The sequence below is a fragment of the Schizophyllum commune genome, assembly GCF_000143185.2.
Source record: "Schizophyllum commune H4-8 unplaced genomic scaffold SCHCOscaffold_6, whole genome shotgun sequence".
Lineage (NCBI taxonomy): Eukaryota > Fungi > Basidiomycota > Agaricomycetes > Agaricales > Schizophyllaceae > Schizophyllum > Schizophyllum commune.
The window spans coordinates 1,887,422-1,913,177 of record NW_026089543.1 but is presented as its reverse complement, the minus strand read 5'-3'; the positions used below and the strand labels follow the sequence as shown (position 1 = coordinate 1,913,177).

At 57.4% G+C, this 25,756-nt stretch overlaps 11 protein-coding genes across 11 annotated transcripts in view; 3 read left to right on the top strand and 8 right to left on the bottom strand.

Moving 5' to 3' along the window:
- Positions 1–2,002, top strand: part of SCHCODRAFT_02626853 (uncharacterized protein) — a 3,512-nt gene extending 1,510 nt beyond the window's left edge. Inside the window, exons 3-6 of the mRNA XM_050345376.1 lie at positions 102–226; positions 820–959; positions 1,160–1,243; positions 1,605–2,002. Of these exons, the coding sequence (XP_050200166.1) occupies positions 102–226; positions 820–959; positions 1,160–1,243; positions 1,605–1,677 (422 nt within the window). The 3' untranslated portion in view covers positions 1,678–2,002. The remainder of the gene's footprint in view (positions 1–101; positions 227–819; positions 960–1,159; positions 1,244–1,604) is intronic.
- A 2,425-nt stretch (positions 2,003–4,427) lies between these two features.
- On the bottom strand, positions 4,428–6,683 carry SCHCODRAFT_01126075 (WD40 repeat-like protein; the record flags this gene model as incomplete). Its single annotated transcript, XM_003032056.1, has 3 exons — positions 6,074–6,683; positions 5,802–6,026; positions 4,428–4,793 (listed from the first exon to the last, which is right to left on the bottom strand). Coding segments are annotated over exons 1-3 (873 nt in total), but the record flags the coding sequence as incomplete, so codon positions are not given.
- A 459-nt stretch (positions 6,684–7,142) lies between these two features.
- On the bottom strand, positions 7,143–7,989 carry SCHCODRAFT_02464202 (uncharacterized protein; the record flags this gene model as incomplete). Its single annotated transcript, XM_050342639.1, has 2 exons — positions 7,143–7,825; positions 7,872–7,989. Coding segments are annotated over 2 exons (801 nt in total), but the record flags the coding sequence as incomplete, so codon positions are not given.
- A 1,425-nt stretch (positions 7,990–9,414) lies between these two features.
- On the top strand, positions 9,415–12,031 carry SCHCODRAFT_02626850 (FAD/NAD(P)-binding domain-containing protein). The gene is made up of 10 exons (XM_003031626.2): positions 9,415–9,786; positions 9,899–10,035; positions 10,086–10,849; positions 10,908–11,033; positions 11,152–11,240; positions 11,296–11,304; positions 11,369–11,382; positions 11,500–11,643; positions 11,777–11,825; positions 11,881–12,031. The coding sequence occupies exons 1-10, from the start codon at positions 9,434–9,436 to the stop codon at positions 11,933–11,935; spliced, it is 1,740 nt and encodes a 579-aa protein (XP_003031672.1). The 5' UTR covers positions 9,415–9,433; the 3' UTR covers positions 11,936–12,031.
- Positions 12,032–12,219: 188 nt separating this feature from the next.
- SCHCODRAFT_02542815 (uncharacterized protein) lies at positions 12,220–14,083 on the top strand. The gene is made up of 2 exons (XM_003031627.3): positions 12,220–12,420; positions 12,469–14,083. Exons 1-2 carry the CDS (start codon positions 12,412–12,414, stop codon positions 13,897–13,899), a joined length of 1,440 nt encoding a protein of 479 aa, XP_003031673.1. The 5' UTR covers positions 12,220–12,411; the 3' UTR covers positions 13,900–14,083.
- Positions 14,011–16,423, bottom strand: SCHCODRAFT_02701571 (general substrate transporter; the record flags this gene model as incomplete). The annotated part of the gene is made up of 15 exons (XM_050346947.1): positions 14,011–14,142; positions 14,196–14,264; positions 14,320–14,381; positions 14,434–14,535; positions 14,589–14,659; positions 14,715–14,984; positions 15,041–15,071; positions 15,124–15,254; positions 15,314–15,532; positions 15,589–15,751; positions 15,805–15,918; positions 15,973–16,116; positions 16,174–16,181; positions 16,232–16,293; positions 16,349–16,423. 15 exons carry the CDS (start codon positions 16,421–16,423, stop codon positions 14,011–14,013), a joined length of 1,653 nt encoding a protein of 550 aa, XP_050200164.1.
- Positions 16,424–16,618: 195 nt separating this feature from the next.
- On the bottom strand, positions 16,619–17,078 carry SCHCODRAFT_02626843 (uncharacterized protein). Its single transcript, XM_050345375.1, has one exon. The coding sequence runs from the start codon at positions 16,910–16,912 to the stop codon at positions 16,730–16,732; it is 183 nt and encodes a 60-aa protein (XP_050200163.1). The 5' UTR covers positions 16,913–17,078; the 3' UTR covers positions 16,619–16,729.
- Positions 17,079–17,347: 269 nt separating this feature from the next.
- SCHCODRAFT_02626841 (Metallo-dependent phosphatase) lies at positions 17,348–19,328 on the bottom strand. The gene is made up of 5 exons (XM_003032058.2): positions 19,127–19,328; positions 19,004–19,072; positions 18,889–18,949; positions 17,945–18,836; positions 17,348–17,889 (listed from the first exon to the last, which is right to left on the bottom strand). Exons 1-5 carry the CDS (start codon positions 19,254–19,256, stop codon positions 17,626–17,628), a joined length of 1,416 nt encoding a protein of 471 aa, XP_003032104.2. The 5' UTR covers positions 19,257–19,328; the 3' UTR covers positions 17,348–17,625.
- A 108-nt stretch (positions 19,329–19,436) lies between these two features.
- SCHCODRAFT_02626836 (uncharacterized protein) lies at positions 19,437–22,141 on the bottom strand. The gene is made up of 17 exons (XM_003032059.2): positions 21,993–22,141; positions 21,921–21,935; positions 21,772–21,864; positions 21,671–21,715; positions 21,585–21,617; positions 21,509–21,523; positions 21,324–21,452; positions 21,018–21,207; positions 20,839–20,920; positions 20,703–20,788; positions 20,592–20,652; positions 20,478–20,540; positions 20,380–20,426; positions 20,264–20,326; positions 20,188–20,212; positions 19,896–20,110; positions 19,437–19,827 (listed from the first exon to the last, which is right to left on the bottom strand). The coding sequence occupies exons 1-17, from the start codon at positions 22,022–22,024 to the stop codon at positions 19,597–19,599; spliced, it is 1,425 nt and encodes a 474-aa protein (XP_003032105.2). The 5' UTR covers positions 22,025–22,141; the 3' UTR covers positions 19,437–19,596.
- Positions 22,142–22,262: 121 nt separating this feature from the next.
- On the bottom strand, positions 22,263–23,322 carry SCHCODRAFT_02626832 (uncharacterized protein). The gene is made up of 5 exons (XM_050345374.1): positions 23,153–23,322; positions 23,087–23,094; positions 23,012–23,035; positions 22,808–22,957; positions 22,263–22,758 (listed from the first exon to the last, which is right to left on the bottom strand). Exons 1-5 carry the CDS (start codon positions 23,247–23,249, stop codon positions 22,426–22,428), a joined length of 612 nt encoding a protein of 203 aa, XP_050200162.1. The 5' UTR covers positions 23,250–23,322; the 3' UTR covers positions 22,263–22,425.
- Positions 23,323–23,506: 184 nt separating this feature from the next.
- On the bottom strand, positions 23,507–25,363 carry SCHCODRAFT_02504225 (Aldo/keto reductase; the record flags this gene model as incomplete). The annotated part of the gene is made up of 8 exons (XM_003032061.2): positions 23,507–23,830; positions 23,881–23,970; positions 24,021–24,107; positions 24,163–24,339; positions 24,389–24,403; positions 24,464–24,649; positions 24,697–25,216; positions 25,263–25,363. The coding sequence occupies 8 exons, from the start codon at positions 25,361–25,363 to the stop codon at positions 23,507–23,509; spliced, it is 1,500 nt and encodes a 499-aa protein (XP_003032107.2).
- Between the last annotated feature and the right edge of the window lie 393 nt (positions 25,364–25,756).

Here is a 25,756-nt window from a genome sequence, read left to right as displayed (position 1 = left end):
CTTCCCCTTTCCCCTTCCTAAAAACACCATCACTATATCAAAATACACGAACGACAACTAACCCCTCACCCCGTCCCCCCTATACTAACAAACACCCAAAGGCACCCACCCCCCCACCCTCGGCACCCCCGTCTGCTTTGACGTGGACGGCTCGCCGGTCTATATCGGCAGCGCGCTGTTCGACGATAGCGTGCACCCGTGCAAGGTGGGGGCGCATTTGCAGACGGTGCGTGTTCTCTTTCTTGCGCGTGGGGGGTGGGGGGTGTTTGGGGGAAGAGGTGGGAGCGATTCCAAAGCGCTCTCGAGGAGCGGGCTGCTGGCGATCCCCCCTTACCCTTGACTCGCCCCCCCTTCCCCCGCCTCGGTTGTGGGGTGTTTCTGTTCTGTCTTGGTCGTGATATCGTCGTTTTGAAGTGGTCTGTGGGGGGTCGCTGTATATCGAAGTGTTTGGTGGGAAGGGGGAGGGATTCGCGTGGCGAGGGGAAGGCCCGCGAGCGACGGCGAGGGGAAGGCGGCGCGAGCGAAGGCGAGGGCAGAAGCGGTGGCCGCGAGAGGGGGAGAAGCGGTGGCCGCGAGAGGGGGAGCAGCCTGTGTCTTGAGCGAAGCGAAGTGGATCTATAGGTGCAGCGAAGTGGATCCATAGGCGCAGCGAAGTGGATCTATAGGCGCAGCGATCAGCCTGTGTCATGAGCGCAGCGATCAGCCTGTGTCTTGAGCGCAGCGATGCCGACCATGCGAAACGACGCGACCCAAGGGCTTTCGAAGCGAAACGACCGAAAGGCCTTCGAAGATGATGTGCTAACGATATTGCTTTTCTAGTACGCCGCCGTCGCCTACGGCGGGGGCGAGCTCAGCCACAACGGGCGGTACGACCTCCTGCCGTACCTCCCTGATCAGATGGAGTGGGTGCCCGCGCGGGACGGGAAGCTGCCGGAGGGGAGGAGGGTCGTGGAGGGCGGGTGAGTGGGGTGTTTTTTGATTTCTTTTCTTGATTACTTTTTTGGCTTTGGTTGTTTCGTCGTGTTTGAGAGGAGGCGTCGCTGCGCTGTTGCCCTGCACCTTCGTCGCTGCGCCCTTCTTCTCCCCCCCCCCCCCCAAAAAAAAAAAAAAAAGAAATAGAAGAAAGAAAAGAAAAACTAACCCACCCCGCCCCACCCAGCTACGAAGCCTCCGGCGCGAAGCTCTACCACGCGCTCGGGGTCGTGAACGGCGTGAAGGTGCCGGGGAAGACGGGGGAGCATCTGTGAGTGGAGTTTTGATTGGGTGTTTGGGTGTTTGGTTTGGGTGTTTTTCCACGTGGTGGCGCGTACGAATCCTTCATATGGTCGCGCATCCTTCATCGCGCTCGCACATCCTTCATCGCGCTCGCACATCCTTCATCGCGCTCGCACATCCTTCATCGCGCTCGCACGTCCCCTTCTACACGCTCGCACATCCTTCATCGCGCGCCCCAACCCTCGTATGTTCCCTCCTCGCTTCCTTCTCACACTGCCCACCCCGCACACCTTCTCGCACCCCCACCCGTCACGCTCGCCAACCCCTCCCATCCCCCCTCCATCACGCTCCCCCACCCAACCCATCGCTAATCCACCCCCCCCTCCCAGCGGCGGCGCGAACCTGCCCTTCGGCGGGCAGGAGCACGTGGTGCGGGAGTATGAGGTGCTGTGCTGGCGGTAGAGGGATGGTGGGAGGGGTGGTGAGAGGAAGGGAGAGGGGGGGAGGGGGAGGGAGAGGGGTGAGGAGGGAGCGCGCACCCCTCGCATGCGCCTGTCGGCGAAGGGGGGTGGGCGTGGAGGAGGGGGTGGTAGGCGGGAAAGCGCCTGACGGCGAAGGGAGCGAATGAGAGCGGTGGACGGGTGGAGGGAGCGAAATATACGACCAACGGACTCGAGGCATACGACCAACGGACTCGAGTCCCGAAGATATGTAGTGTATGAGTATCGCGCGAAAGTGTATGAGTATTGCGTGTATGTGTGTTTGTGGAATTGAGAGATTTGGCTTACTTTGGTATGGGGGAGAGGGATGGAGAGGGGAAGGGAAAGGTAGTGAGGGAGGGGGAGGGGCGACGCCACGCGTTGTGCAAGTTGTGTGCGACGCTCACGTCGGCGGCGCGTTCTCACGTCTCTCTCTTCTTGGCACGCTTCCTGTCTCCCGTGTCCGGTAAGCGTTTTCCCTCCCCAGCCTGCATTACAGCGTTCGCTATCTCTGTTCTCGAAGTTGACGAGCGCCCGGCGTCTCTACTCTCTGAGTTAGAGTTCACGAGCGCGGCTTACTCTCAATTCACAAGCGCTTACTCTCTCAGTTGACTAGCGCTCGACGTTGTCTGCGCCGAGGACGCCTTCTTGCGCCGAGGCCACACAACGACGTGATCGACGAGAGCGTCTCAATGTCGCGTGTACAGGTATCTACATCGCATGTACAAGTATCTATATCGCGTGCATATACTATTCTACGTGTGGGGCAGACTAAACACGCGGGTGGGGTTGTAAATCGAGAGATTGTTCCGACTCGACGGTTTGTCTGAGTGAAGGCTCGGGGGAGGGGGAAGGGAAGAGGGGAAGAAGGGGGAAGGGAAGCGAGGGGAAAAAGGGAGCCAGTGGTAAGAGACGAGGGGGGAAAGCGAGCGGTGGGGAACCAGCGGTGAAAGGCCTAGGGAAGAGAGGTGGAGGGAGCCAGCGGTGGGGGAGCCAGCAGAGGTGGGGAAAGCCAGCGGCGGGGAAAGGCAGGCAAGGTGGGGTAAGGCGGGCAAGGTGGTCTCGTAAACCCAACCGGCACTTGCCGACACACCTCAACAGAAACTCCCACGCCGCAATCTCGAACTCGAACTCGCGCGCGACGCTCAGTAATTCGCCCGCAACGCTTAGGGTTGACGCACCTGCGACGCTCGGGATTAACTCGCCCGCGACGCTCAGGGTCGACGCGCCTGCGACGTTCAGGATTAACTCGCCCGCGACGCTCAGGATTGCCGAACACTATTCCTTGCGCGCTGTGCGGACCCTTGCGCGTTTGGCCAAGTCTTTCGGACCCTCCCACGCTTTCAGTAACTCTTGCGGACCCTCGCATGCTTGGGCACGTCTTGCTCGAAGAGCGATGAGCGGCCCCTGGGACTATGGTGGGCACGACGAGCGCTGCCTGGCCCTCGCACGGTGAGCGCTGCTTGGACCTCATACGGTGAGCGCGTGCCAGACGCACTTGCGAGTACTGACGAAAACAGCGTCTCGACTGCGAACTGAAACAGAGCGTAGTGTGTGTGGCCCTTGTTTCTTCTGCAATCGTGCCACCGCATACAAACTTCCGCTAATCAAGCGCTTTTCTGCCCACATCACCGTCCGCGAAGTTAACCTGTCATTCATGGAAACGCGTGTATCGACTCCAAGTGCATCATATCGAGGGGTGGCGATCGGACTGGGGTGTGGCGGTCGTACTGAGGCGTGGCTATCAGCACTCACCCATTCTAGTGATCAAAGTGCGCGAAGTATCCTTCCGTCCCCTTCCTCCTCTCCGCCTCATTACACCACATTGATTCCAGATTCTCCTCCGTCGTCCTCGTCCTCCTGCTCCAACCTCCTATCCGGAGGCGCTTTATACGTGATGGCCCACTCGTCGATGCACTTCTCGTTGGCGAGCGACACGGTGAAGGGCGGGTAGGCAGATATGACACCCCTTGCGGCGGGGCAGTACATACGCGGGATAAACCGGCGGAGCCGGGGCGGGATCCAAAGAAAAGGTGAGGAGTTCTCGTCGTTCAACGAGCTTTGATAACGATGCCATGCAGGGACATCAGAAGTAGAGTGCTTGATGTGGTACAGCCATCCGCCGCTCTCCCGAATATGGAACTGCAGGTTTCGTGGGGCCGTTTCTGATCCAGGGCCAGTGACGCCGTCGTCGGATGAGGGCGATGGTAGGCGTGCTAAATCCCAAAGGCGAACGAAGGGATCACTGGAACAGGAGAGAATGGTCGTCCCATGCCGCGAGGACGCGACACAGTCGACTGAATCTGTGGGGCCGTGCAGGAAGGTGCACGCTCGCTCCCCTTTCCTCGCGGTGTTCCATACTCCTACGCAGTTGCGGGGAGACCCGAAGACGACGTGCGAATCATCGAGCGCGAAGGCGACTGAGCAGACGCCGCTGTGAACGTAGCGTCCGAGCTCTCTCCGCGTCTCCATGTCCAGGACATGCACAGCCAGACCGGAGCAGTACGCAACGCGCCCTCCGTCAGAGGAGAACACCACGGATTCAACCCCATCATGTGGGTTGGAAGACACCGGTTTGCCCCAGCTCTGCAGGCCCCACGCCATGCTGAAGATGCGCAAAGTAGGATCTCCGCTGCAGCCGCAAGCGATGAGCAGCCCGTCAGGCGAGATTGCGACGCAGTCGACCTGGTGGTCGAGTGCGAGATGATGCTCCAGTTGACGCTTTTCGACAGTGTCCCATATCCGTACGGTGCCGTCGACGGAGCCGGTCACGATGTATTTGCCGTCGGAGGAGAACACGACGCAAGTGATTTCATCTGAGTGAAGCCTCAGGACATCGCCACACTGCCGCTGTGTTTCCACATCCCATATCCTCATCGTACCGTCCTGGGAGCCGGAGGCAACGCGCTTCCTGTCCGGCGAGAAGGCGACCGAGTTGATCGTATCTATGTGCCCCTCCAGGTCTTGGCCGACTTGCACCAGAGTCTCTGCATCCCAGATACGCACTATGCCACCCGAGAAGCCAACTGCGATGAACTTCCCATCCAACGAGAACGTGGCGCACGTCATCTGGTCGAAGGCGCGTGGGTGGTCTTCCAGCTTTGGTCGCAGATCTACATCCCGTTCCACCATCTTTTGACGGTGTTTCGAGGATTCCAAAGTCCTGACACGAGCGCCGTCGGACAAAATCCAGGCAGCTTTGACACGGACGTCGTCGCCGAGTTCGTCGTCCGAGCCTGGGTCCATGTCCGCGAAGATTCTGGTGCTCATACGCAGAGCAGGCCCTCCCTTCGCAACGCCACCTGCCCGCATCCTCTCCTTCGAATCCTGGTCCGTACCTTCCGGAGATTTGGCGCTGCGTCCGGCAGGCGTGAACGGTGATGCCGGAACCTCGAAGATCTCAGACAAATTCGAAGGTATAGGAAGATACTGCTGTGATTCCAGATTCCAAAGCTGCAGTGAACCGCCGCGTGTGATCGACAGCAGAGTTCTGCTATCCGGGGAGAACGTTACGCATACGATCGTTTCGCTGCGGCGCTCATGCGCACTTCCTGCCTGAGCCACATGTCTCGTCTCCAGATGCCACAACCACACTTTGTGCTCCCCCAGGATACCGTATGCGTATGCGATGTACTTGCCATCCGGGGAGTACGCAATGCACAAGGTGTGAAGCACTCGCAACTGCGCGATGCACCGGCGATCTTGTACATCCCATAGCTGGATGGTCCGCACATCGGAGACCGCGATTAATTTGCTGTCAGGAGAGAACACCATAGGCCGCAAGGATGTGGACCCGCTTTTCCATAATTCACTCCGTTGTGGCCCCCCACACGTCTGCTTGTCCCGTATATGGATAGTTCCGTCCATAGACAGAGAGGCCAAGGTTTTTCCATCTGGTGCGAATGCGAGGCCGCAGAGGGTTGCCGCAGCATCATCTGAGTCGTCGGCCTAACATTTCATTAATTTTGCTTCTATTCTTGCGTTCCATATACGTACTAGCATGTCGGGAGTATCGAAGACCATGCCATTCACCCGGCATAGTAGGAGGATGGGCTTGGGAAAGGGACCGCATTCTGCCGATGGAGCTCTTTTGTCTTGCCAAAAGACCTTGGGTTTGATGCCCGGCCAGCCTCGCGTCCGCGCATGTCCTGAGATATTTATAGGAACAGAGAAGCGAGCTCGGTAAAGTCTACCAACTCGCGAGCTGCGAGGAGCCAACTTCAAACCGCTGACATACGCTTGAGGAGGCGATTGTGATATGGCTTCTTGAAAGTATTCCTCGAACCTGATACAATCGACGGCAAAGTCGTGTAGATCAGCCACCTTGAATCGCTACGTCGTTGCGTTAGGTTGATTGCGCGGTACCGAATTAGACAAACCTGGGCTGCTGTCGAGATATGTTGGAGGAGCTTAGCGGGTTGGAACGAGAGGCCGGTCCAGCTGCACGTCTCGAGCCAAAACAGAAAGTTACGCTTCAGAAATATAGTGAATTCCCGAACAAACGGCAAGCCTGTAGAAGATATATCAGTATAGGCTCCCCGAACTTCCACCAGGAACACCTGAAGACTGGACAGCACCGTCCGAGAGATGCACATGGCTGTGCTCGCAGGCGTACCGAAGCGCTGACGAGATATAGTTGGACACGCGCTGTTCCAGGTCATGAATATGTCGCTTCAAGACGAATGATCTGGTTAATTTGAGTATGTTGAATCTGACGCCTACAATAGGATCGTTCATGATCCGTAAGCAGGCATAAGCGACCTCCGCATGTGCCGCCGCAAGATCGTTTCCCAGAGAGAACGGCTGGCTTTGCGTATCGTCGAGGATAAAATCGCGAAATGACGTATGCAGCGGTTGAACAGGGTCTGCGCTGGCAGGAGTAACCCCCGTCAACAGAGATCCAAGGCCGAGAAATACGAAGTCAAGGTCATCGACGTTCGCCAGATGCACCTTGGCTATGCTTCGGAACACGGCGTACGGTTGAGGGCTCTGCATCACAAATACCCAGCCTAGGAGTTGGCGAAGGATAGCTATGACAGCCGCGCTAGTCGTGTCGAAGTGGGCTTCGAGAATGGCACGATAAGTCTCGTACAACGGCTGCCCGGGATTCTCCATGATGCGTCGCATGAGCTCGCGTGGAAACACGACGGTTCTTGGGCTGTTGACTTTAGTTAGCTCCAGGCAGAGCACCGCCGCGCTCTGAAACAACGTCTGCGCCGCGCGTGCGACTACGTCGACCTGGCCGCTGAAATGTGTGCCCGCAAGCTTGGACTCGACGAACGCGCGTATGTCGCAGTCAGTGTCGTTGACCTTGTCGATGGATAGTCGCGTGGCTTGCATGCTCGGCTGGGCCAAACACTCAAGTATATCCTCGTCCGGGCGGTAGGTAAGGAAGAACCGGACGTTCGAGGGAAGTTGGGAGTCGACAAGACAATCGCGCAGACACTGTAGCATGCTCCTTCGATCTTCGGCTTGCAGGCGTGCATCAGAGCACTCATCAAGCGCGTCTATAACGAACACTATGGGAGTGCCGACGGTACAGTCTCCCAAGCCCCCGCGGATTAAACACCGAGCCTGAGTCGCGGAATCGCGACTTTCTAGCTGCGAAGGCGGCTGATCGCATAGGTACTGGCTGTACAGTTTGTTTCGCTCCGCGAGTTGTCTGGCCAGTGTTGGCAGGAGCTGGTGTGCAGCGCGTTCCTGGTCGTACCTATTAAACGCGAAAAAGGGCGCAACAAAACCAGCCTCTTGCAAGGACAGTGCCACTGTATGAGCGACAGCGGTTTTCCCCCTGCCAGCGGTACCTTGAAGTAGGAATACACGGTTGGCGACGGGGCTGAGAGCCCAATCTTGAATTTTCTGAAGTAACTCAACGCGTGTCCCGGGCAAGCACCGCTTGCTTGGCTCGGCTCGCACGCCGCGCGCGTATGGGAGTTTGTCAAGGCCTACGAGGTCATAATCAAAAGGCATATCAGCAAGACGTATCACCAACTCACGCATCTCTTCGAGTATGGTGAAAACCGCTACTTGCGTGTCAACGCTTCCCTTGCTTTCGAAATCGTCCATGAACGTCGAGATTCGCTTCTTGAATTCGTGGATGCGGGATTCGACGTGGGATGAGGACCGACGAGCTAAACAGGTCTGTAGGCGGATAGACTCCAGCGAGAAGCGACGTACCTGCGGAAGCGGCGGACAGCGGGCGAAGGTACACGAGTGCATCGTGGATTTCTCCCAAAAGTATGTCGCGGGTCTTCAACTGCACTTGGCGCTTGCTGCGATAGTGTGGCTCGTCTTGCGCATATACCCGTCGGCCCGCATCGGCGATCGCATCGAGTAAATCGTGAATAGCGTCGAGGCGCTTCAACCTCTCGTCGAGTTGCTGCCTTCGATTAGCGCAGGGCAGACGATCGTGTCACGGGTCACTTACATTGATCCCCGTTTCCAGCACCGAAAGTACCATCTTCGCGAGAGGATTCACCTGAGGGGAGCGCTGAGAGAGCGGTACCATGTGTTATTGCTAAGAAAACTTGCCTCCGCCACGGCGCCGCCAATCTCGAGCAAGGGCTTCACGCAGCTGACCATTCTTGACCATTTCTTGTGCACCGCAAACGCCTCAGCCAGCCTCTCCAGTTCATCGGAGTCCAATGTCCCCGTCGCGACGTTCAGAGTTATCAGCGTCTTCTCCATCCCTCGAATTTGAGGATGTTCGGGGCTAAGGATGACTGAAACGTGCATCTTGAGCAGAACGATAATCACGAACATTGTGACCAACGCACCGGTATAGAATTCATCGGAAAGAAGGGCATCAATACTCACCTCTGTCGTCGCGAGGCATTTATCGCTCAAGAAGCGTTGCACATAGAGCTGTATACACAGAACCAAGTCGGCCTTCGCAGGCCTGCGAGTACAGTCGTCAATGGTGAGTGCTAATTATGAAGTCGACAGTACTCACAAGATTACGGGTGCACCAATAGCCGAGGCGCTGTCAAGGAAGCGCTTCTGGCTGTTTTCACCGCGGACCTTGAATTTGGCGTATACTGGGCGGACAGTTTTCCGCCACGTCGCAATGCGAGGGAGGCCCTCACCTGCGGACACGATCAGGTCAACGGATGTGGGCTTTCTCCCGGGGCAATACTCACAGCGTACAATGTAAAGGGCGTAGTCCTCTTTCGCTCCGATCTCCTCAGCTGCAGGTGTCATGCTGGTAGATGCAGAAGGCATCGATCATGCACAGGACTCGTGCGTACAGCTGTTCGGCGGATGCCGCTTGCGAAGTTGATCAGACAGTCTGCATGGGGAAGCAGATGTATTGACTCGACACGTTCAGCATCTATGCATGGGGTGGCTTTTCGATGTGCCAAGCTACAGTCAATGCCCTTCATGAGTGTCCAGGAGCAAGACGGAGTTTCAACTCGCTGCGTTGGACCTGTCGGTAATTGCCGCAACGTCGTCCGAGTTCGAACCAAGCTCCACCGCCGCTTCAGAAAGACATTCCTGACTCATGTTGACATCTGTACTAAGATTTGTATGCGCGCTCTCTGTTTCTGTCGCCCGTGTGACTTGGACCGATATCGAGGCTGGATGACCATGAACATGTGGGCTGGCGCGCCGCAGAGTCTTTGCGGGTTACCGAAAATCACCTGCCTGTGATGGACGCAGGGTCACTACTGACGTCACGCGTCATCTCTTCCCTATATACTCCCGTCGCCGCGCACAATGCATTCCCTTCACGGCGCAACATGGCTAGCAACGCCGACAAAATCATCGCCAACGGCAAGCACGTCGACAATGCCGGCGAAGTGCACATAGACGAGATCAAGGACGACCTCAAGCGGTCGACAGACGTCCCCAACACCTTCCACCTCGCAGCTGCTGCGCTCTCGCAAGCGACCAGCGACTACGCTAGTATATGGACTCTGCTGAACCCCTACAAGCTGCTCCAGTATATCTGGCACACCTTCTACATTGCGATCCAGGTCGCGATCATCGCGCTGTTCAAGCCGCCGAGGCCGAGGTCGAAGGAGTCGCCGAAGCAACCGTTCGGTAGGATCGCAGTCGTCGGTGCGGGTCTGACAGGCGTTTCCAGTGCGGCGTGAGTGAAGATCTTTCAACGCGCTCACAGGCTCCTCTGTCAAATCAATCGTTCTCGCACTCCCCGTAGCTCCTGACTCATTGACTGTTCACTGACACGCGATATCCTACAGGCACTGCATCGCACACAACTTCGAGGTGACCATCTTCGAGGCGCAGTCTCGCGAGAAGGGCCTTGGCGGCATATGGGCGCATGTCAACAGCACCAGCGGCCTGCAGATCAACTCCATCATGTACCGCTTCCACCCTGGTGAGTGCATCTGACTCTGCCGCCCGACACCGACCCTCATCGTGCCGCAGCCGTCCTCTGGAGTCGCGCCTTCCCCCACCGCGACGAGATCCTCGGCGAGATCGCCCGCATCTGGCACGAATACAACCTCGACGCGCGCACTAGGTTCTCCACCCCCGTCACCTCCGTCAGGCGCGGCCCCGCACCCGAGGGCGACCCCTCCCGCCGCACCTGGATCGTCAACAACGACGACTCCGTGCTCTACGACGCCGTCATCGTCAACGTCGGCACCTGCGGCGCGCCCCGCGTCCCCGAGTGGGCGCGGGACTGGACCACCTCGCAGGACGGCGACGGCGAGAAGCACGCAGGCGCGGCGCACAGGGCCACCGTCCTCCACTCCTCCGAGCTCGACGCCGCGTCCGCGGACGTGCTCGCGGGCAAGCGCGTCGTCGTCGTCGGCTCCGGCGCCTCGGGCGTCGAGGCGTGCGAGACCGTCCTCGCCAAGGGCGTCGCGCTCGCGGGCCCCGTCACCATGCTCGCGCGCTCGGACAAGTGGATCATCCCGCGGAACGTTGCGGTCGACACGCTGCTGGCGGCGCAGCCGTTCGGGCGGGAGATGCCGCTGAGCTGGGTCTGGGAGGCGTGGCTGCGGCGGTTTCATTATGGGAAGGACCTGGCGTGGATGGTGCCAGATGATGGGCGGGGCGTGTTTGAGGGGACGCCGGTGGTGAATGATGAGTTTTTGGGGCATGTGAGGGAGGGGAGGGTTGAGTATGTGCGCGCGGCGACGCAGGGGATGGAGGAGAGCGGGAAGGGTGTGCTGGTCAAGAAGAAGGTGAGCTGGTGGACCGTATACAGCGCGACGAAGGTGTTGATCTTTAACTTCTCTCCAGGGCGCGTCCAAGGAGTCCGAGCCCGAGCTCGTCGAGGCCGCCGTCGTCATCCTCGCCACGGGCTTCAACAAACCGAGCGTCGATTTCTTCGAGGAGGCAGACGAGATCTTCCCTGAAGGCTACCAGGTGCGCTTATCATGTTTCTTTAGAAAACAAGCCGTATCTTTTGTCGCCCAGTCCCACGTCGTTGTGGACGAGCGTGGCCTGACGTCGTAGACGAGCGTAACCTGACGTCGCTCTCCAGCGCCCGGATCTCTATCTCCAGAACTTCTCAACCGAGGACTGGTCCGTCTTGATGACGAACTCTGCGTATATGAACGCCATCGGGACAGTGTACGTTTGCTCGCCGATTTCCTGATCTACGTCAGTTACTGATGAACTTTCGCAGCGGTCACTTGTACGTTGCTCCGGCGTAATGATCCTCTACTCTCGATACTGACATACTTCCCCCTCGCTTCCAGCCACATCGGAATCTGTGAGTCACCCTCAATATCTGCACTCTCCCTCAACGTCCGCTCCTCGCACCGCATCGCTGACTCCTCGCACCGCATCGCTGACTCCTCGCACCGCATCGCTAACCTCCACCGCCCAGACACCCGCATCCTCCTCACCCTCCTCCTCGACCCGGACGCGCGCCCGCTTCCCAAGGACATGAAGCTCTGGGTCGACTGCGTCCGGTTCGTCAAGCGCGGAGCTAAGGGCGGCGCCTTGGGGTTCTTCACGTATGCGGAGTTGAGTGAGTGTCGAGTGACATTTGCGCGTACACCCGAGGTTCTGCGTGTGGTGTGCTCGAATCTGCGTACATCTCGCACACTCGCGAGGCTGCGCGTGAGAATGTTGTTTGAATGATGCTGACCACGCATCCCCAGCCATCTGGCTCGTCCTATTCCACATCTTCCGCCCGGATCGGCTGAAGTGGTGAGTGCGGCTGTCCGTGCTATGGAAAGCCTGACTGATGCATATCGTGCGACAGGATTTTCTTCATCATGCAGGGCTGGGGCGTGCATGGACCCAAGGGAAGCTACTAGACGGCCTCCTTGGCTACGACTAGATGTGCGATAAACGAACCGCCCCATCTTGTAGAACATGTATCACGATTATATATACATATCTGATTACTTGTACTTAGAAGCGCGTAAGTCGGAAACCTCAGCGCAGTAGCCGGCAACCGAGCTGTAGGTGCAAGCTCACGAGGATCTACCGCCCATCCATGTATCTTCGCAGTCAGTGCCAGAGTACGTGTGACCTACCCTCAAGTATGTAGGCATGTGACCGGACGCCTCTTCGCATCGATGCCGACGTCCCTTTCATACTTACCCTCATCAGTACAGTATTCTCTCTCACGCAGCCTGGTCAAGCCTTGAAAATATCCCGGTCGTGTGCGCCCCCTTCGTGCATTTAGCTGGTTAGACTGGCGTGCCACTAAATCCCAGCCTTGTACGCAATCCAAAAAAAGGTGTCCTACGGACGCACTGGATCTGGTCTCTTCTCGAAGTCTTGAAATATGCCGCGCGTATGTTCAAATTCCCAAGTATCCTGCATGATCTCACACCCTGTATAGGCGAGCAAGAAGGATCCTGCTCGTAACGTTGGGTCGGGGCAAACGTACGCGACCGAAACACAGTCGCACCCATCTCGCGCTACCCCCGTGCATCGACTCCCTCTAGAGATCCTCTGCCATGTCTTCCAATACACCCTTCCCCCCGTCGGTCCTGACTGGCTGTTTACCGAAAATGCGCATGTCGACCGGCATCTCGTACTACGTGAGCGCCGTGCGCGCGGTTATCAAACAAAGTATCGCGCACCCGCTGTCCTGCTCGCCGTATGCAAGAAGTGGAAGGCCGCGGCCGAGGGCGATGCCGGTCTTTGGCAAAGGATCCTCATCGATGACTTCGACAGCTCCAGGCAGGTCCGCTGGGCGGAGCTGCACGTGAAGCACTCCGGTAACCGTGCGCTGACCGTTCACATCGACACGACGGGATTGCAAGAGATAAAAAAGCAAGGGCTTGAACATCCATCGCACACCCAATTTCTTCAACCCATTATGGCGAATGCGCACAGGTGGCGCGAACTTATCCTTTACCCAGACGGGCTCACGCGGGACCATCTTGCCAGTTTGTTCTCGACCTCTGCGCCTGGTTCGACGTTTCTGTTCTTCCGCTCAACATTCGTCCCTACCACGCAGCGTATGTATGAGCAGTGGGTTACATCATCGGGGCATGTACGGCGATTGACGTTCGGGCGCGAAAGCCACACGCCTGCCCATGTACGCAACTTCATACGGGGAATCTCGCAAGATCTACGGGACCTGAGCTTGCAGGGATATCGCACCCCCGCTGAAGTGCTCGCGGTACTGCAGGGCTGCGCACAGCTGGAGATACTCCATGTGGCTTTGCTAGGAGTGGCGACGGGCCACGAACCGACCGAAGACATAAGAGGGCTGCCGGTCGTGGTCGCTCGGAATCTGCATACTTTATTGGTCGAAGTGTGGTTCCAGCTCGCGGACCCGTGCGTCGAAGTTATCCAGCACCTGCAGGCACCACGTCTGCGCCATCTCTCTGTAGAAGATATTCGACGTAGCCCATCTGACGTGCAAGCCGGTTTCTGGTCCGACGTTAGCCACATGCTCGTCGCATCTCGCGCCAGGCTCAAGCGCCTTTCCTTCACCGGGAGAGTGATGCATCTTGCCAATCTCATCGCCCTGGATCACTTCCAGGATCTAGAGCAGCTGTCAGCAAAGGAGACGACTGTCCCTGGCTGGTTCGCGGAGATGATGATCATCGACGAGGACAGACACCATCTCCCGCGCCTCCAAGATCTGTCATTGGGGACGTGCTGGGGCGACCCCCAAAGGTCGCTGGACAGGATGGTGCTGTCGCGCCGGGGTACCTTGCGTGTCCTGGATATAGGGACGCTGGCACATCCTTACGATATGACGGTCCTGCAGGAGGCGAGGGCGGATTGGCTCATGCTATACATAAGGAATTCTTGACCCTTAGTTCGATCGAAGTTGCTTCGCTTACAGAGCGTTCATCATTATCATCAGAGAAAAGATGTAGAAATACAATGGCATGACCGTACTAGATAATCACAGAAGATAATCTCAGAACTTCTCGTTCAGGTTGTCCTGCTCGCGAACGTCGTCAACGAGACCCAACCGCCTATGAATATCCTCCAGCCGCTTCTGGTCCTCCAGCGCCAAGTTTCCAGTGTTGCCCATTACGTTCTCCATTTCCTTGAGTGGGCGTTAGCGACCGTACGGATGACGCGGGAGGAATGAACGCATACCTCAAGAGAAAGACCCTTAGTCTCTGGCACGAAGAGCAGGATGAAAAGCCCGCCGGCGAGTGAAAAAGCCTAGAGTGCGATCCTGGTCAGCATGCGAAGAAGAGTACCATCAGGAGGTACGTACGCCGAAGAACACGAACGTCCCGAAGCCGAGGTTGTCCAACATCGTGGGCGTGACTTGCCCGACTGGAATGAATGAGTAAGAGACGAATGAACGTCGATCATAAGGACCTCGTACCGATGAAGTTGTTCATCCAGTTGGAGCTGGCAGCGATCGAAACGCCCTTGCCGCGGACGCTCAGAGGCCACACCTCTGAGATCAGGATCCACGAGCAAGGTCCTGCAATGAAGGGTCAGTATCTCGAGCCGTACCTCTGCCTGCACGGCACTCACCCCAGCTGTACCCAAAGGCGATCGAGAAGATCCAAACCATCACACAAGCTGCCCAGCCTGCCGCAGAATGACTGTAGAGGCTCTCGTCAACTCCATTGCCTTACTTGCAGCCCTCGCATCGCTCACCTAGGCCACGAATCATGATACAGGCCCGTCAATACCGCTACGATCAGATGGCACGCGAACATCAAGAACGCGCCCGAGACCAACACGGGCTTCCTTCCAAGCTGGTCGACCCAGATGACGGCGGGGATGGTCGCGAGGAACATGACAATGCCGACGACGCCAGTGGCTAGCAAGCCGATCGTGTTGCCAGTGAGACCGAGGGACTCAAAGATGGCGGGGGCATAGTAAAGGATGGCGTTCACGCCGGTCCACTGTTGGAAGAACATGGTTCTGTGGGAAGCGTTTAGATCGGGCTGGATAGCGAGTCGGAAGTGAATAAGACATACCCAGCGGCGAGAACAACTCGGTAGAGAAGGTCTGAAAAAGGTCAGTCAGCGAAGTAGAAGGACAGCGGAGAGCTAGTACGCACTTCGGTTCGTAAGTAAGCTCAGATAGCCATAGAACCCAAGCTTGAACTCCGACTTGAACGACCCGTCCTGGAAGTTGGGGAACATCCTCTGCGAGGTCTCGACGTCGAACATGCGCTGAGCCTTGATCTCCCTATACAAAATCGTCAGCATATACTGGCAAAAAAACCGAGGGATATATTGAACACGCACAAAAATTCGATCTGGATGAGGTCCGAATCCGCTGGTAAATTACGCGCACGGCAAAGCACCTGCACGGCTTCCTCGTCGCGTCCCTTGTTGACGAGCCATCTCGGGGAGAATGGCATAAACAGGATTCCTACACCCAGCACCAGTGCCGGAACCAGCTGCAGAGCAAGTGGAAGCCTCCACGCCGCCTCAGACTGGCCTTCCCCGGTACCGCCAATGTAGCTGATGCAGATGTGAGTACGCGCTATTGGTGGTGACCATAAGGCTGGCAGACGCACTTCATCCCGTAGTCAATCCAGTAGGAGATCATGATTCCAAAGGTGATGGAAAGCTGCTGAAGCGCGACAAGACTGCCACGCAGCTCGGGAGGCGAGTACTCTGCGTTGTAGAGCGGAACACACATGCTGAGTGAACCAACGCCGAGACCAGTAACAAATCGGCCTGGAGGAAGGTCGCTTAGTGACACGTCCAACAATGCTAGGTGGCACACGCACCTCCGTAGATTGAGTCCGGTCCCTTCGCGGCGGTTTGCACGATGACGCCGACGCTGAACACAATGACCGCCAACACGATGGTATATTTGCGCGAGAACTTGTCCGCAAGAGGACCTGCGGGCACCGGAGTATAAGCTTAGGCTCATCTCCTCATCGTCCGTAACGCACCGGTCAACAAGACACCAAACCAAGCCCCGAGCTCCAGGATGGCAACGAGCCAGCCTTTCTTGCCCGAGTCAGTCGCATCATCGCCCATGCGGTTCTTGAACGAGGTCATTTGCAGGACGCTGCTGAAGACGCCCTGGTTGTAGCCTGAGAATCGAGAACATGATGAGCTCGGCGCCATTCGCTAGGATGAAGCAGGCGTACCATAGAGCCTGAAAAGCCATTAGCAAGAGGATCAACGACGAGATAACTAGAAACGCACAATCCACCCAACGATGCGAAAACCGCGATCAAGAACACCCTCCTGTTCTCCATGATTCCTGCCTGTCCACCGCCGTCAGCTTCCTTCCCTCGCGCTATACTCAGTCGTCCCACGTACCCATCCTGATTTCCCCGAGAGCGCCTGCCGCCTACTCGCGGCCAACGAGGTCCCGACGTCGACGCCTCCTGCCATTGCGATAGACTATACGCGTGCGAGGTCGTAGAAGTGGACGAAGCTTGCAGAAGTGCGGAGCGTGAGGCGTATGCGGCGCGAAGTCGAGGGGAAGGGCGGAGAAGTGAGGGGAAGGCGGGGGGAAGCGGGGCAGCGCGCGCACTTAGACTCGCACGCAGATCGCGCGAAGATATAAGGCGGAGAATATGTACAGGCGACATAGCGCGCCGTGGTCATGTGTGCAGGAGGGAGCGTGAGGACGGCTGATCGCATTGGATAAATGGGTGACGGAAAATGGCAGCGGCTGGCAGCGGATGGATGGTGGCATCAAGGCAGGCACGCGTATGTTGGCCGCCAGCTGGGGGCGGGGCCCCGGACCGTACCTGCCCCACGCGGGGGGCGCGGGTTGGGCGCGGGGTCGGAAGGTGGAGGAAGTATAGCGAACTCACTCGGCCGACGTACAGGATATTCTGGCGAAGTATGAGGAAGCAGAAGAACATACGGAGGCATCCTTCTCTCGGTGCTTGACGTCGACCATCTTCTTGGGATAAGGGCTCGTGGAACAGAGGGTGGGTTGAACTTGCGCGCGGGGTTGCTGGATGAATGCGCTGGTGCGCGGAGCTGGAGGTGGCTGAATGAACACGGCGTTAACTCGGATGTCGGGACGCGGGAGCTGTGCGGAACTAATCTGCGTTGAAGTATCCCGCGGCTTGTCGCGCCTCAAGAGCAGATATAGTCCTGAGAAAGGCTGACTGGCATCGGATAAGGGGGTGCGAGTCGGCAAACTATCAAGAGCCTGCCCGATGGAGAACTCCTGGCCGCTTTTCAGCGAGCGTGAACACGTAAAAGCAAGATTGTGGACATACCTTCTACAGGTAGATACTGCGATAGGTGGACTTACCGCGAGGTGCATGTCATGACAAGCGCCAGCCGCTTCGGAAGACCCTCGAGAGAAGCGAACTCAAGCATATTACGACCACTGCCATTCTACAGGGAGGACAGGTGGTGAAGAGTAAGGTATGAGACAACATGGACTCTAGAAATACATTGCTATCAGTAGCGCGGTGGACAACCAAACAGAGTCACTGATGCGCTGGTCCCGGGCAAGAGATGAGCGCAAGAGGACACAATGACGAGTTTGACGCGTCACAACCAAGCGGCAGATCCAAGAAAACGTACAGCGCATCTTCAAGAGGGCCGGATCCTGACGCCTCGAGAGCACTTCACACTTTCACACTGACCAACTTCCCCCTCCCGCGATCGCCAAACCGCGCCCACTTGCGGTGCTTCTTCCGCCGTGACAATGAAGGCTGCTGGCGCTTGCGGTCATCCTCATCTTCATCATCGTCTTCATCGTCGTCGTCGTCGTCTTCATCCTCTTCATCATCGTCCTCGTCCTCGTCGACCGTCTCGTCACCTTCAATAGTCTCGTAGATCTTCTGATCCTTGTAGGAAAGGATGAGCGCGGTGAGGCGGCGACCGTAGACCTGCATAGTGCGTTGTCAGTGAAGTTCACTTGTCCGCGCATGAGGAATCACTCACAGCCCCGCTGTCCAAACCGATGGACCACCGCTTCACGTCGAGACCACGGGCCGCCGCATGCCCGTATACGACCGTCGAAGGCATACAAGGAAGCTCCCGATCCTTGTGCTTCTCCACCTCTTCCTCGTCTCCGAGACGCAGACTTCCGTCGTACCCAACGCAGCTCTTCATATCCCGATTCCAGTAGTGGGACCAGGGTGTACCGTCGTTGCCCTTCCTCGTCACATCACCATCGTCCAACACGCTGCGCATGTTAATGTTCGTCCACGGATCCGTGTTCTGCGGCACCTCCGTCAGGATGGCGCGCTCCTGAATCTCGCGCAGCGCGGATTCCTTGCTCGAGCTCGCCAGATCCTTTGGCAGGCTCGGAATCCTGGCTAGCGGCTGACGCTTGTGGTTCGGCTTGTAGTTCGGATCCGAAGGTAGCAGTCCGGCGTGGACGATGAACGCGTGCGCAGATGGGATGTGGATCTTCAATGGGAGGTTCTTCAGATACTCGAAGTCCTCCTTCCGCATATCACGTGCGATCCGGTAGTGGTCGCTGAAGAGCCTCCACCCGTCGGGAACCTTCCGCCACCACTTGCTCTTGTGCTTCTTCTTCGCCTTCTCAATCCACTCGGAGAGCTGGTCGTCGTCGACCTTGTGCGACTCCCAGTCGTCGTTGAGGGCCGTGAGCCACTTCTTGCCGCCAGGCTGCGCGTGGATCCAGTCGAGCCAGCCGCGCCATTCGATGACCTTCTGGTCGTGATTGCCGCGGACGCCGGTGATGTTGTGCGAGGACATGTAGGAGAGAACGGCCAGGGAGCCCTTGTGCGGACCCTTGGCGACAAGGTCGCCGACATGGATGAACTTGTCGGAGCTCTCGTCGTAGTTGAGCTTTTCGAGGAGGCGGCTGCGGCAAGTCAGTTTGTCAATAACGGGATGGTGGGGGTAACGTTACGCACTGCATCTCCTTGTTCATGCCATGTATGTCCCCAACTATTATAACCCGTCTATGGGGATCGTCTAGGGAAGTCAAGCTCAGCGATCGTTCGTTGAGGTCGTCAGGACGACACTCACCTAGAGGGAACTCGTCCGTAGACAGCGTAGCGATGTCCCTATACGCGCTGAAGTCCGGAAGGCTGACAGCTATGTATCTCTCTCATGAGCACCACATCATCAGCGCGTGCCGAACAGGCGCACCCTGCACGTCGACCTCGTCCACATCGTACGCGGTCGATCTATGCGCCTCGTAGGATATCCCGCGGTAGAGAACGAAGACAATGAAGCCCGTGAAGGCTCCAAAGGCAAGGGATTGACGAATCTCCAACATGGGCGTAGGAAGGCAACAAGGAAGCGAATCAAGATGCTAAGACATGTGTACGGGGGAACTTGAACGCGGTAGCTGCCCAAGTCGGGATAGGCGCCTGCGCCTGCCGGAAGGTCGGTCCGAAGCCGATTTCAATGTGACGTCAAGCGCCCACAGCTGCCCACAACGTCACTCCGACCAACTTCGACCGTCCAACACGCCAACTGGGTTTGCAAGCTTCTTGCGAACTACACCGGTAGTCGTACATCTGACAGACAATCCGTTTTACAAGGTGATTGTACAGGGGCGTCCAGGTACAATGAGTACACGCTATGATACGTATAGCCGCACAAAGTCCGCACACTCAACAGATGAACATGATGCTCGTATCTATCGGGTGCGACGCCGAAAGCTGCGGCTTCTGGCTGTACTTCGCCTTCAAGATCCCGCGAATCTCCACCAGCAGTTGCTGGTACGTCTGCTGCTTGTTCTGACCGAGCGCGGTCATGAACGCGTAGCTCATCGCACCCGTCGCCTGACCGGCCTCGTAGGCGTCGGCAGAGGTCTGGCTATCCTTGCAACCGCTCCATGAGATCTAAGGAACACGACGTTAGTTGTATTGCCCGTACGAACGACATTAGCCCTGGGCGCATGACTGCTCACCACATCCGCTGGACTTGTCTTCGTCTGCCGCGCCACCTCTTGGGCCTTCTGCGTATTTCCGGACGCCGTCTTGAACAGGCCCACAGCACTCTTGAACACGCCCCCCATGTCGCCTTTGGCGTACGAGGTGACGGCGGAGAGCACGCCCTGGCCGGCCTCGGCCGCAAGGTTGGGCTCCTTGATCTTGCCCTCGGTTGAGTAGATGTACGGAAGGTCTGGAATGGGATGTGAGTAGGTAATGGAGTATATGAAAAATGAATGTATGGATGGAGGGTGAGGACGGTCAGCTTACCAAGGGCAGAGCCCGAGTGGCAGGACTGAGTAAGGAGTTAGTGCATCTCGAACGCGGAAGTACGCGCTGAACGTACGTCGAAAATGGCAGTCAAACGGCATCCGGCAGGCAAAGGCTTGACCATGATATCGTGCATGAGCTATACAAAGGTCAGCACCAGTAATTTCGCCTCTTTGAAGCGTAGACACGCACATCGTCCACGAGATGCCCAGCGTTCTCATAGTCGATGGGGTAGATGACTGGACATTGTCAGCCAAGACCTTCAATAATGCGAGCCTGTTGCGCGGTACCTTCATCATACCCGTCTGCCTCGTCACCATCCAGGTCCTTGGTAGAGCCACCGTGGCCGGAGTCTGCGAGAGTTATCAGGTCGTGCCCAGAGCTCACCATCGGAGACACCTTACAATGGAAGAACAATGAATCGTTCGGCTGCGCGCCGCGAACGAGCCACTGCATCGCTGCAATCTGCAAAGCTCCTTAAACATCTTAACGCTAGTGAGTCTACTTTCACTCACAATGTTGTCCCGAGTAGGAATCTGCCGCGGGTTCGACGCGTCGTCTGTCAGCATGACGATGTCGTCCTGTTTGTAGCCGTAGTTCGCTGGGAATATCCATGAGTACTAAAACCTAACTGCTTCTCGTACGACTCACCACACAAGAAGCGCTGGATATTGCGCGCATCGTTGATGCACCCCTTCAACTCGCCCTTCTGCCCGACGTAGTTGATGCCGATCTGAAGGGAGCGTCAGCATGTCAAGTTTATACCCTCGTCCCCTTCGCCACCTCGGACGAGCTTCCTCCACCTTGGACAGCCAGAACCAGATACTCACACAAAGCGCCTTCTTCTTCCCCGTGCACTGCGAGTACTGGAAGTACGGCTGCTGCACCTGGTGGCTCGACTGGTTCTCGAACTGCGGCCCGTAGTGCTGCTGCCCCGTCGGCGGCATGTGCATGCCCTGGTTGTGCGCGCCCGGCGGCGGTCCCGCGGGCGGCGCGTATGCGGGGCGGTTATGCTGAGCGCTGCAAAGGGATGTCAGCGGTAAGAAAGTAGGATCGAGGATTGGTAGCGTATAGAGATGGCGTCAGCTGTACGCGCCGCGGACGACGGCAAGTGGATGGGCACGTTCAGGACTTACGGCGGCGGGGGAGGGGATGAATACGCGGGCTGGTAGCCGCCGCCGCCTTGGTAGCCTTGCTGCTGGTGGTACTGCTGACCAGGGTAGGTGCTGCGAGGCGGAGGTGGCGGGCCAGGGGGAGGGGCATAGCTAATGGACTAGCGTGAGTACGCGTGTAGGGCGTCATGTCTTGTACGTATACGCACCCGCCGCCGTACTGCCTGATGATTTACGTCCGTGTCAGCGTGCCGAGTACAGTGCGAGGGGACGGAATACACGCACGAGGGAGGGGGAGGACCAGGAGGAGGCGCCCAGCTGAAGGAGGGTGGATGATCAGCGCACGCGATCGAAGGTGAACGGAGTCCTACCCTCTGGAGCCAGGCGGGCCAGGGGGACCTGGAGGAGGGGCGTACCTAAGATGATCTGACTTTAGCAAAGGGTATCTTGAGGAAGAAGACAGTACACGCACCCTCCATGATGGCCAGGAGGAGGCGGGCCGGGCGGGGGCGCGTACCCAGGCTGGTATCCCGGGTTGTACCCTCCAGTCGGAGAGGGGAAGCCACTGGATTATATACAGTCAATCTCCTCGCATCCTACACAACCAAAGCTACTGCTTACGGCGCCGACGGGAAGCTACACAAGAGGGTGTCAGTGAACTCGTACTGATCGAGCGACGCAGGACGAACGCACGCAGGGGGGGAGCGATTATCGTTGTTCCACATGGTCGTTTGTGTCAAGAAGCAGTAGGTGCGCTCGAGGAAGGTGACGGGTTGTCTTCAAAAGGCTGCGCCGAGGGCGGAGTGGGAGTTGGCAATAAAGGCGGTGGCACCGCTTTCAAGTTACGGGCGGGGGTACGCCACATATTCCGCGCGCCCGAGGTGGGGGCGCGCCACACGCTTGACCTGCCTTGCGTCGCGCTCTTAGCGAGTTGAGCGCTCCAGTGCTCTGATGTCTCAAAGCGCGCTCAATATATTAACATCCCGTAGAATGTTCGAAGCGTAAATCTTGGAGGGCAGGCCTTCCGTCCTTTGAGACCGCCGAACGCGGCAGCAAGCGTCTACACATCCGAGCCGAATGGCTAAGATCTATGGCCAATATACAGCATTGCAGGACTTCTCCATATCTACGCATTCACCTGCACACTTCCCCGCTCTTCCTCGAGCAGCTTACGTCTCCGCTCGGACAACTCTTCCTCCGCCACCTCCGTTCCATCCCCATACCACTTATGCGCATTGTGCTTGACGAAGTCCTCGTACGACCACAGTTCCGCCTCCAATCTCGAAATATCCAGCCAGACGTAGACTTGGGCCATCACTGGCTCAGCGAGAGCGTCGGGCAGATGTGGCGGCGTAGAGGGGATTGTAGCGTCTGCATCCGAGCCGCTGATCTCGCCATCGCCTCGCACAGACGCGAAGGGGGTGAGGGGGTGGACGGGCAACTCTTGGCGGATGTACTCCTGCAAGACGAGTGAGTGCGTGCGAATACACTAGCTTCGCATTCCATACGTCGTCTTCGAAGGCGTCGAGACGAGCGATATCTCGCGCTGTCAGGCCTCTGACAAGGGTTCCTCGAACGCATCGATCCTCGTCGGAGAGGTCATGATCAAAGAGTGTACGGCCCTTCTCATACGGCACAACTGCAGGGTAGTCCTCGCCCTACTCAATTGCTCAGTCCTCTCAAAAGGAATCAAGGGAGCCGACCAAGCCGACCTTGATCTTGTGGCGGGTATGGTTCTGTGCTCGTTATCACTCCTAGAGCGCTGGACTGACTAACGAGGCACCTACTAGCAATACTGTATCGAACGCAGTCTGAATGTCCAATCAAGTGATAAGGCTAGTGATGAGGCTCACCTGCCGCGCAGATCTCTAGGTGGGACGCATCATTCTGAATGACTAGCTTCAAGATCTTGGGATGCATCAGAGTTCCGTAGAAGAATGAGGCCACCATTGTCGCGAGAGTAGCAACGCAGATGATGGAGGTGAAGTATGAATATCGAGTTGTATCAAGCCCAATGGTCACTGATAAGAAGTTCAACACAAAGGTTTCCAAATTCGGACATCACTGATGGTCACGCGCCGTACTGCACCAGGAATGCCCTTGGGATTTGCGCTTCACAGAAATAGCTTGGATACATGATATACACTACAGCAGGTTTCGTGGGTCATCGTCACAGAATAAATACCGAAAGCATGTTCGAAAAACACTCAGTGCATCTTCCTGTACTCGCCGCCACAGTCGCCTATGCGATCGAAGAGGGCCTTGGCCTTCTCCGGAGGGTTGACCGCGGCAATCGCGGCCTTGTCCTCGTCGGAAAGGCTAAAGGAGAATACGTGCATGTTGTCGCTGACGTTCGACGAAACGCCCAGGCGCGTGCCAACGATCACGGCGCCGACCTCGTCGTGGTCGAGCACCCAGCGGGTGGCGACGTTCGACGTGCTGACGTTGTACTTGTCCGCGATCCGACGAAGTACCTTCAGCAAGGCCTGGAGCTCCTCCCAGGATCCCCACGTCGAGATCATGTCATAATACTGAAGCTCGGTTAGTGCCACAAATTCGGAGGCGCCCGCGTGCATCGCACCTTGCGCTGCGAAGGCGTCAAGCCGAGGGTCTCCGAGTACACGTCCGGCGCAGGCTTCCCGAGCCAGCGGTCTGACAGGAAGCCGCCGCACTAGGGAGGGTAAGCAACGGCGCCGCTCCAAGGTTGGCTGGCAAACGTACGAAAGAGCCGTAGGTCAGGAGCTTTAGACCGTACTTTTGGCAGGCTGCAGCCATACCGACGGTGGGCCGGCTGTCGATAAGGGAGTACTGCGGAAATCGTCTCAGCGCCTGACTCGGGATGTAGCAACGCCTATATACTTACCTGCACCTGGTTCGACACGATCCCAACTTCGCCGAGTTTCGCGAACAGGTACTCGCAGGCTTCGACCGTGTGCTCGGTGTCGAAGTTGCACAGGCCAATGGCTGACACAAGAGAAGGCTGGGCCTTCGCAATCTTGACGAGCTCAGCGAGGATTTGCAGGTATTCCTTAGCCTCGTACTGGATCGGACGTTAATCAAGTCCGATGGTTATGTATGAAGGTACTCACGTCATGCCAATGGAACTGGGGTAGTGGAGGATAGAATCAGCAGTAGACCTTGCTCGGAGACCGCGGGCAACGAACCTGCAGCAACTCAACGCGTCCACCGAGGCGACGAGAGCGCTCCTTTACTGCCTCCAACACGAACTCCGGCGTAACGGGCTTCTCCAGCGGCCCGAAGATACACCATTTCGTCATGGCCAGAACGCGGTCGGCAACCTCTCGCGGGAGGCGGTTACGGAAACCACCATAAATCAGTTCGGCGTCGCCCTGCGCGGTGTCAGTAGAGTGCGACGGAATCGAAAGTCACCACGCACGTAATGGTCGGCCATATCAGTTCCGACGAGGCCACAGCGCACGAGTTCCGTCAGGGCGATGTCCTGCTTGGCACTAGAGGCGGATCCCCATGCTGGAGAAGACATCTGCCAGAGGCCGTTGAACAGCCGGGGAGCAGTATGAGGGCCGAGCTTGAATTGCTCGATGCACGCGCTGATTTGGGGGTCGATGGAAGCGTCGACGATCTCCTGGTGTGCGCTAGATTCGCTCTGAGTTGGGTCCGGGAAAATAATGGCGAGGACGTCCTGCACTTGACGCTGTGCGCGGTCGAAGGGGTAGGAAAGGGAGTTGTTGGTGCAGTAGGTGGAGCAGTCAGACAAGTTCTGGATGAGGTCGACTAGCAGACTTCTGAGCTCCTCTGTAGGTTTAGGGCGAGACTCCTTCAAAGCCTGGACGGCTTGAACGATGTCGCCAGAGACGCGCTCCAAATAGAGCTCTAGAGGGTCATTTGGCGACCAGGTGGCACTCGCAGCAATTATTGCTCTGACGATATGACTCAAGCTAGGCCGGTCAGCAATAGACGCGACAAGTACGGGAGAAAACTCACTAAGGTAGTGATTCCGGGACTAGTTTGCTCGAGAAGAGGCAGCGGGTCGACGAGGAGACCTCGAGAGCCGCAGAGGACGGAGCGCCGTGCTCTTGGAACATCTCCTTCGGGGCGGGCTTCGGCGGCGGAGATTCTGTGAGTCGTTTACGGACATGCTGCACAAAGGCCTGTTGTGCGACTGCGCCTTGCGAGACCAATAATCTCAAGGACGACCTGAGCAAGTTGGGAGGAACTGAACGCGTATCAGATAACAAGTGACGAAGGTATGGGCCAGAAAACGTACGTTGCGATATCAGGACATCGTCCATCATGTTGCTGCGAGTTCAGACGTGTTTTAGCGGGAGAGGAAATACACGCAAAGCGGAACACTCACACATGGCCGAACGACATTTTGGGCCGTCGCTAAACGTGTTATGGAGAAGGCAGCAGTCGGAGGGGGAAGGCACAATACCAAAGCCGACTATCAGTGTCTCTTATATGCGACATCGAGGAAT